This window comes from Seriola lalandi, unplaced genomic scaffold, assembly GCF_002814215.2.
Source record: "Seriola lalandi dorsalis isolate HSWRI2012SDOR001 ecotype SW California unplaced genomic scaffold, Sedor1 jcf7180002054954, whole genome shotgun sequence".
Taxonomy (NCBI): Eukaryota; Metazoa; Chordata; class Actinopteri; order Carangiformes; family Carangidae; genus Seriola; species Seriola lalandi.
In genome coordinates, this window is record NW_019525505.1 from 121,450 (window position 1) to 131,304 (window position 9,855).

At 40.3% G+C, this 9,855-nt stretch overlaps 1 protein-coding gene across 1 annotated transcript in view; it reads left to right on the forward strand.

The window, feature by feature from the left end:
- Positions 1-1,578: 1,578 nt before the first annotated feature.
- Positions 1,579-9,855, forward strand: part of gtf2h4 (general transcription factor IIH, polypeptide 4) — a 17,582-nt gene continuing 9,305 nt past the window's right edge. The window contains exons 1-6 of the mRNA XM_087170611.1: positions 1,579-1,706; positions 2,040-2,158; positions 2,244-2,348; positions 4,825-4,956; positions 5,762-5,947; positions 8,918-9,062. Of these exons, the coding sequence (XP_087026737.1) occupies positions 1,602-1,706; positions 2,040-2,158; positions 2,244-2,348; positions 4,825-4,956; positions 5,762-5,947; positions 8,918-9,062 (792 nt within the window). The 5' untranslated portion in view covers positions 1,579-1,601. The remainder of the gene's footprint in view (positions 1,707-2,039; positions 2,159-2,243; positions 2,349-4,824; positions 4,957-5,761; positions 5,948-8,917; positions 9,063-9,855) is intronic.

Sequence of the window (9,855 nt, forward strand, 5' to 3'; positions counted from 1 at the left end):
TGTAAAGAAACACCAATACTTTAATAATGCACCAGGTTAGAGTAACATTTATAGCATTAGTTCTCTGAGAATCTCATGCATATCCAAGTAAAATTGGTATTGTAACTGAAATATCTCTGGCTGAATCAATATTGAATCAAATCAAATCAGGACCTTGTGAATTGGAATTGAATTGACTTGACATGGGAAATCAGTGGCAGTGCCCAGCCCCAGTTTTATAAGTCCTGGTCTGAAGATCATCTGTGCCAAGCTTTCCTATAAAACCCAAAATGGCAGCTGCATCAATGACATGACAAGTACTTGTACTTGTATCTCAAGCTTTGTAATAATAAAAGAAAAATCAGCAAATCCATAAAATTAAACAATATATAGAAAAGATACTTAGACCTGTGACACCTGATCAGCGTACTCGTCATTTTATGTAGTGGAAAATGTTTCAAAACGGCTACATGTGATCCATGATGAGTTTGATACCACTTTCTGTGACATTGACATTATATATAACAAAGTTTGAATATCGATTGAACAGACGACAGTTGCAACTCTGCGGTGACCTTGATCCTGTGAAGTTTCGGTTGCAGATGTGATGCAGATAATGATTTCACAGTGAGTCAAAATGAAGCCGGATATTCATTAAACTGTCATTCATTGTGATTGATGCTGCACAAATAAGTGTCACATGGCAAGAGCCATTATGCAAGCTAGTACAGGAACTATAGAGAGTAAACAACCATGCATGCTTATTTGAATTACAACCTACTCTATAAAGTCTGCAGTTGTTGATGCCCGGAAATAATTAGGCTAAATTATGCTAAAATTATTTTGAAGGGGGTGCACAACAACACATTTGTTTTGGTTTTGACCATTTTTTCACCAGCTGGATGAAAAGAGCTTGCCAAGTTAAAATAATATAAATGTGTGTTGTTGTGCATCCTTCGACAAAAATTTTCAGCTTCAAATCAAATTGTTTTCCAGTCTGTATCTACTTCATTAATTTTGAAGATATACAGGAGAAGGAGGAAATGGACCAAACTTGGTGGATGTAATGCACTTGCAAATACCATACATGTTCACTTACCCCTATGTGTGTCCTCAACAAAGTTTACTTCTTTACTGTGACCTCCGCCATGCAAAGGCTGCATAAGCCTTCACATAAGCCCCCAAAGGAGAATGGAACCTTGTTGCCTTATGGGAAGAGAGAGAGGAAGAGAGCGAGAGAGAGGGAAGAATGCTTACAAACATACATCTGATTCAACGTGGCCTAGGTGCTGTGTTTACCTCAGTCATGATGTCCTTACAGCAATAACCATGTTAGAAGATAGGATTTATTACTTGTACATGTTCATATTCAAATTTAGTTTATTCAACTGCTGTTTTTTTGTGTGTGTACTTCTGATGTATTTACATTTCAAATGTAATGAAGTCTGAAATGATGAATGGTCCTGTAGTCCCAGTCTACACTCTGGACAGCAGGTGGCGGTACTGCGCCCTAAAAGCTGTTCAACGATCACCATTGAAAATAGCTGAAGAGTATAAGGACCAATAAGGACGTTCGCATTAAGGTCACATGATCTGGAACGTTCACTGTGCCGGAAACATGGATGCTTAGCGAAACAGAACTACATGATGTCAACAATGCAGTTATATTCTACTATAGACTAACTTCAAAACCGGGAATTCCTCGATATTTCAAATCAACCCTCACGGTAAATAACACCTCTGTCCTCGGTACTTTCTTTGTTGTCAATGACTCCCTGAACACATAACATTTCACATAACATTTCGGAACACACTCAAAATAAAAGCTAAACGTTGAATATATATGTATGCCGAAGGAAAGGGTTGATCCAAAGAATAAAAAATCATTAGTCGGATATAATAAGTTCACTACGGTTGTTTGGAAATGACCAAAGCAACAATAGCTTGCTAGATTTTTAAAGGGGATTTGGTGCGACGTTCTGCTCTCGTGAGTATGAACGACGTCATCAGGGGGGGCCGCACGTTACAGCATCTAATGACATGGTTCTTTATTTTGGTAGATAATGAAGCTGCGTGTCCAGCTGCAGTGTAAGAATTTGCATGAATACCTGAGAGAGCTGAGTCCTGACATACTGGACAAACTCTACAACCATCCAGCAACATGTCTGGCTGTCTACAGGTATGATGGCTGTGGTTATGACATATGACACATGATAGGATTGTGATGCACAGTTTTATTTTATATTGTGTTTGATCTTCTACAGGGAACTCCCTTCTCTGGCCAAGAATTATGTGATGCGTATGCTGTTCCTGGATCAGCCCCTGCCCCAGGCAGCAGTGGCATTGTGGGTGAAAAAAGACAGTCAGAAGTGAGTCACTTAACTCGTCATGCCTTCATTACACTGACTTTGGTCCCCCACTGACACTCAGTTAGTTTATTTATTAGCAGACTTGCCAGCATGTGGCTGGTGTGTGCCATGGCAAAATGTGGCCCTAGAGACACCTATTGTAACAGGAACTACCACAGAGGTGGTTTTGAGCACAGATGTTTGACACACAAACACACACACACACACAGACACACAGGGGTTGGTTGGCATGTCAACATGTTGACTGTTGACAGATGTTGTGGCTGGTGTGATCCCAGCAAGATGGCCTCTGGTGATTATTATTTACATCCACATTAGTTCTCTGTAATGAATGTGTTATGTGTCAGCATCGCTCCTGCTGCCCAAACCTGACAGGTTTCCGTCATTCATACCGTAACAAGTCATCCCAGATCCAGCTTTTCCTCCCTGATCCAGATTACATTACCACAACTCAGGGTGTCCGCTGATACAGAGAACCAGTCTGATATCAGTGCCCTCTCTTTGCCCAGATTTAAATCTGTATGCCTTACTGTGTGGACGTCTATGGAATTGTTTTCATGTCAGCATCCATCTGTGACTAAATCTGACAGCTGTTAGAAAAACCAAAAAGTTCAGTCTAAAGTATTCAGTGTAAGGATGCTCTGACGTAATACACCAGAGCAGTATCAGTGCCAGCACTGACGAATCACACATTAGCCTTAACATGAATGATTCACATTCAATACAGTCTGTTTGTCCTCGGTTGATCCAGTGAATTCAGTTCCTGACAGACCAACATGCTTTATCACATTAATGCAATAATCCTGCATTATGACAATCCCATGTCCCTTTGTCCTATTCTGTTCCAGGCTAACACAGAATGATCATGTTAATCCATCTTATATAGTAAAAAAAAAAAAAAATACAATTAAAGGATTCAATTGTTAAATTTTGACAGTGTTATTTAAAGTGCACTGTTTTTTTAAATAATGTGTTCCTGCATTGTTATTTATTTCACTGCGTTCTACACTGTGTTTCCTCTGTCTCCACACTCTTATTATGAGAGATGATTAGACTGTGCAGTTGTGCGCACCACTGGGGAGGGTTCTACTCAAAGTGCGCAAAGTTGTTGTTGCTGTATTGTTTAAAAGCTTACTGTTACCTCCTGTTTGCTATTGAAACATGTATGATTTATAAACTTATTCCATTTTTAAAAAGTTTTTATATTTTCAAATACCCATCATAATGTCATAGTTAATAATTAAATGTTTTATTTTTGTTTATTGCATCGCAGATTAACTTCAGATTGGTTCTTCTTTGAAGTTTACCTATTTTATTCCTTGTATATTCTCACATGTTTCTAACTCGTTATTGTGAAAACCAAATTGTGATACTTACTTTCTCATCCGAAATCATAATTAAATCAACATTTTTCATCCTTCACTGAAGAACAGGATTTTTTGCAGGTTTGAGCTTAAGGACATGTCCCTGTGACTTACTAACCGAACTCATACATCCAAGTAAACTCAGTTGCCGGTTTGTTAGGTACACCTAGCTCAAACTAATGCAGGCTTAATACAACAAGTCTGCAATAATTTCGACCCTCAGGAAGGTTGTGGGGAGCTTTTAGAGAGGCACTGATTCACATTTATGACCATTTTTGAGGTTGCGGTTTGTGCTGCTGTTGAATTGTGTTGTGTCATACTGAGAGGTGTTTCTAATATTTAGTCCATCACATCATACTTAATATCAGTGAGGGCAACACTTTTCAGTAAAACACAGCACTTCAAACTACAGAGTCCACATGACCTCAAAGTTAAATCAACAGCTCTCTAAAGCAGTTTTGACAAACACTGAGTATTAGAAGTGTCATTAAGGTAGGATCATTGTGGGGCGGTTGTATTTGACTGCAGCAGTTTTACTTGGGTGTGCCTAATAAAGTGGTAATTGAGTGTGTGAAGAGCAAGGCCCTGCTCATTGACTTGCTTCAGTGGCCAGAGGTTTTGAAGCCATGGTTACACTGCTTTGGTACAAACAGTAGAGCACAATTGATACTGCTGATGTTGACTAGTGTGTGGTTACCTTACTCTTACTCTTGAAGCCTGGCTTCAGTTGACTTGATAATATTAGCTGGAAGTTGTGTTTGTTGAATGGCTTAACGCTGGATCATCAAGTCAGTGCCCCCCTCTGTTTGTTTGGCTGCACTGAATCCTACATACTGTTGCCTGGTCCCGAGCCACGATCGGTCTGTCAGGTGTAATGATGGACTCTGTCTATGTGTGAGATAGCGTCATCACCAGAATTGTATTCTTGAAGGGTGAAAACCCCTCTTGAACATTATTAAGGTGAAAGTGAAACAGTAAATGAAATTCCTTCGGGGGGGCAGCAGCTCTTTTATCGTCTATTCAGCAGGAGAAAAACAGCGGACTTCACATTTCAGAGTGATAACCAGTTCAGTAACTTGTTTGTTTTTTTTGTCTGTGGCTCCTACCTGCAGGGATCATGATGAATGTGTCTCAGTGTTGGCGGGACTCCGCCTCTGGCACAGTCAGCAGCTGCAGGGCGGCCTGCAGGGATACATTTTAAACCCAGTGTTCAAAGACAACCTGAGGATAGCCCTGCTCGGCGGGTACGTCCCCTCCCCTCCAACACACTGTTTAATCATAGGGCAGCAGCAGTCTTCTCTCTCACTCTCTTTTCACAAACTGTGCATTTCACAAAACATTAAAAAATAAATACATCAGGTATTGTGCACTCAAATCTGTGACAGAGGACATTTAGTTTAGTTTGTAGTACAAGGTTAAATGGTTTAATGCTTATACAAACACACCTGCTAATGCTTGGCTTAACTTGCTTCTTACCCATATGCAAATAAAATATATGCTGTTTAATAGAATTTCCATATATGACATATGGAAATATAGAATAAAAACATGTAAAAAAATTATATATGAAACCTATTACAAATTGGAACAATTTTCATACACTAACATATACACTATGTGTAGCCCATGCAAATATGTATGTATACTTGTTATGTAGACATATGTTACATAGATATCCATCCCTCAGCCTGTCAGTATTTGTTGATATTCTGTCTGAGAACACTTTCCCACAATGTGAATATAGACATTTTTAAAATTGATGTATGTTGTTTTAATAATCTTATATATATAAATTAGATATATGCTGTTAACATATATGGTTGCAACATATCATATAAAAATGCATCACATAGATATTGTTAATATACTCTATGTACATATAAAAAATGTCACTCCTAATCTCACTCCTATAATGTAAACCAACTTTTATCATCTCCAAATTTAATTTCAAATGTTTTATTTTTGTGCCAACGAGACAAATGTGAGATGGAAATGCAGAACTGCAGCTACGACTATCACCTGTTGTTTCACTGCTGTGTCGACACACAGGGGCCGGGCGTGGGCCGACGAGGGCAGCACTCTGGGTCCCGACCGCCACGCACGGGACATCGAGAGTCTCGACCGCTACGCCATGGAGCGCTGGGAGGTCATTCTGCATTTCATGGTGGGTTCTCCCAGTGCCGCTGTCAGCCAGGACCTGGCTCAGCTGCTGGTTCAAGCAGGCCTCATGAAAAGGTACACACTACTAATACAGCTACTACTAATGATTATTTCTACACTGTAAAAATTTGCATCCCCTTTGAAATAACAATCATTTTCATCAATACGATATTTGATACACATTCAGTCGGTACACGTGTTCCTTCATTATTAAAAGTAACAAAAATGTTCAAAGAGTGTATGAAAAGAAAGCGATAGTGAAATAATGAAAATTATATCAGTCCAAACGTTTGCATCCTTCTTTATGAAATTTTCTCTAATACTTTGTATGTCCTGCCTTTGCCTTTATAACCTCCTCCAACCTCTTTGGGTTCCCTCTCAGCAGCTTGTTACCCTCTCTGGTGTCATTTGGAGGCTAGGAGACTGGAAGGTCATGGCACAACTCTCACCTTATTCTGTTAAAACCATTCCTGAGTTGACTCTGCTCTGTGCTTTGGGTCGTTGTGTTGTTGAAGGATCCGCAGCCTTTTCATTTTGAGCTCTTCGACTGGCGGGAGGAGGCTTTGCTTTAAAATCTGTTGATGTCGGGTTGCGTCCATACTTCCTTCCACGTTATGCAGAGCTTCACAACCTGATGCAGACATACACCTCCGACACATCAGCGAGCTGCCGCCGTGTCGGACTGTGGGAATAGGCAGAGTTTTTTTTCTCGCCACATGTACCTGTTCAAATTATGACCAAATAATTTGACGTCGGTCTCATCAGAGCACGTAATCTTGTTCCGAAACTCTTTAGCGTCCTCCGAGTCTGCTGCCTTGTGTTTAGAGGTGAGCAATGGCTGCCTGCCTGCTTTTCTCCCAAACATTTCAGACTCGTGCAGACTGCCTCTGACTGTGGATGTTGACTTTTATTCCATTTGTACGGTGGTCCTGAAGGCCATCTGTGACAACACATGAGCTGCAAATGCTGACAACGCAACATGAGTGTTTCCAGGGGACGCTAAAAAGTGCTGAACCCCGCTGGAACGCACTCATGTAGTTTGTCTTTTGTCCATTTCCTTGTGTTTTGTGAAGTTGCAGTGCTTTGAGCTCTCAGGGCCACCATACATTTGGCTTTTTCGGGTTCCCTGCTGTTTGCTCTGGATTCCTACCAAGCTCTTGAGCAAGTTTCCTTGCCGCTCTTTAAGTTATTTTACTTTGAACATTTTTGCTCCTTGGTAGAGTCTTAGTGTGTCCATGTTTCTTGCAGTTCTGGATTATGGTCCTCACAGTCGGTGCTGATATCTTTAAATGCTTTGAAGTATTTTTGTATCCCTCCCCAGCTTAATGAAAGTTTGCCAGTTTCATTTTGAGGTCCTCTGACAGCCGTTTCCCTTCTTGTTGTTGGAGATCTACCCAGTTGCAAATATAAGATGCAGGCCTAACAGAGTGCTGCAGGACTGAGTCCTTAAACCTGGAAATAAGTAGCATTGTAGCACCTCTGGTTCCCTTGTCCTGAAGCCTCTGGGTTTATGCCTCGGCGTGAGTGACAGCCAGGTCCAGAGGCATTATGTTTTCAGGTCATTAGCCCGTCTCTACATCCGTCCGTCCAGTTCTTGTAAATGCCATATCTATATATATAATTTCATCAAATTTGGTCAAGGTCACTGTTTCCTCACAGAACATGCGGTTGGCCATAACAAATTCATACACTAAGAATGACACAATTTAGTTCCAATGTCAGTTAGGATAGAATAAAGAGATGAGATATAAAATATATCTAAATTGTCGAAGTTCAACTTCACTGTGACATCTTAATGTTCTTCAGAAACACCAGAAACACGGAGAGATTGTGACAGCAGAGGTGTACAACCACAAGGTGGTAAATATAGTTTGAATGTGTTTTTGGTTAGATGGCTGAAATAAGGTCTGTGGTTAAAACACAAGTTCAAGACATTTTCACGTTTTATTCTACAACATAAAATACATCAGTAAATATTCCAGTCCTGATTTCTTCAAGCTTTTACATCTGATAAAAAAAGGCTGGTTGCTAACAAGTGTCTAAATGAGACTACAGAGGTTGTCAGGGATGTTAAACTTCATCACATTGAACTTGAAAACTGATCAACTCACCAGTCCACCTTTACAGCCTCGTTGTGTTTATACAAACTGTCACTAACTCTGTAGAAGAGGTCTGAGCTAAATCAAACTACAAGCTGAAGTTTAATGGTGGTGACGTTGAAGTCATGTGACCGTGGTGTTGAAGTCATGTGACCGTGGTGTCGTTGGTTTATAGCCTAGCATTAGCTTTTTATTTCTGCTGAATGTATTTAGGCTTCAAACATCATGAAGTGATGTTCATTAGTGAAGATGATCCTGCTGAACTAAACCTGTCAGGATCAGAAACTGTTGTTTATTTTCTCTAATAATCCAAAAGCCAATGGAAAAATCCCATTGGCTTTTTGTGGAGGGAACAAGGGTGACACTGACTTCAGGGTTGGACTACAAAAATAAATCATCCCTGCAGCACTGTATTGAACATACCTGGTGCCGCTCATCAAACATTAAATGCTAACTGATTTTTTTAAGATAAGATACATGATTTTAAATATCAAAGTTAATTACCCAGAGAGTTTATCAAAGAGTATGTAAACTTTTGATCTTACTGTTTAAGATACATTTGGACTTGGCCTCGGCTATTTTAACATTGAGTTCTTACCATAAAAGCTCCTCAGAGGGGAAACATATTTAAATGATTATGGAACTGTACAATAGAGGTAGATTTCACCCAGGGTCTAAGGGGATGCAGACTATTGCACCCAGCTGCACATATGTTGGTCACAATTCTTGTTTATCATTGTTTATTTATAAAGTGTTAATAACCAAATTTTATATATATGTGAACATAAGAACTCTGCAAAAGGGTTTTAAATGTGATTCCTCACCAGCTGATGATCCGTTTACAAGAGAAGAATGAGAGAACTTGTTGTTGTGTTAGTGACATAGAAGTGACAGAGAACCTTTGTACTGTACCTCATGTTGTCCTGTCATCTGCTCTGTTTATCAGTGAGGCAGGAGAAGCGCCCTACATCACCTCAGCCGGTTTCCAGTTCCTCCTACTGGACACAGCCTCTCAGCTGTGGTACTTCACCCTGCAGTACCTCAAAACTGCTCAGGTACCTGTGTCTCGCCTGTTGCTTTCACCTGATGAGGTTTAAACAAGCTGAAGCATGCATCTACCCGACTCCAGAGTCTCTGTAACCATTCATCAGTCATTACTCTGATTAGCTGTGAGAGCTTTAAGCTGTGAGAGCTCGAGTCAGCGACGTGGACTGATGCAGAGACTGACTGGAAGAAAAACCTGCAGACTCTTCTTAAGGTCGTGTGTAAACACTGATCAATGTCCAGTTTGTGGAAAAGAATCAGGGTCAGGGCCAACTTCACTGTGACATCTTAACGCTCTGCACAAACACTTCTGGCCATTATTCAGCACTGTAAGGCTGTGACCATATTCCTGTAACTTGGTTGGTGGATTCTGGTTCTGTCAGCTCTGAATAGCTCAGTGTTCCACATGAATAAAAAATGAAACCGGCCTAATAACTAATAAGCTCTCTGATGAGAACTTTAAATAACGCTAATAATAATCATCATTATTAAGCGTTAATCATGAACATAATTACACATTTTTGAGTTGGTTGTTACAAAGGTGCAACCAGAGCCAGGATTTCCATTAAGGAGGGAATTAAAGTTTTTTTTTTTTTTAACCAACCTGAAGGGGCTGGAGCCAATCCCAGAGGCGCGGTACACCCTCGCCAGTCTATCAGTGGCCGACACAGAGACAGACAACCATTCACACCTATTGAGAACATGCAAACTCAACACAGAACGGCCACCGTAAAAAAGAAATCATGAAATAATAAGATTTTCAAATGAATAATCCATCCATTTTCCTCCGTTTATCCGAGGTCAGGTCGTGGTGACAGCAGCTTAAGCAAAGTAGTCCAG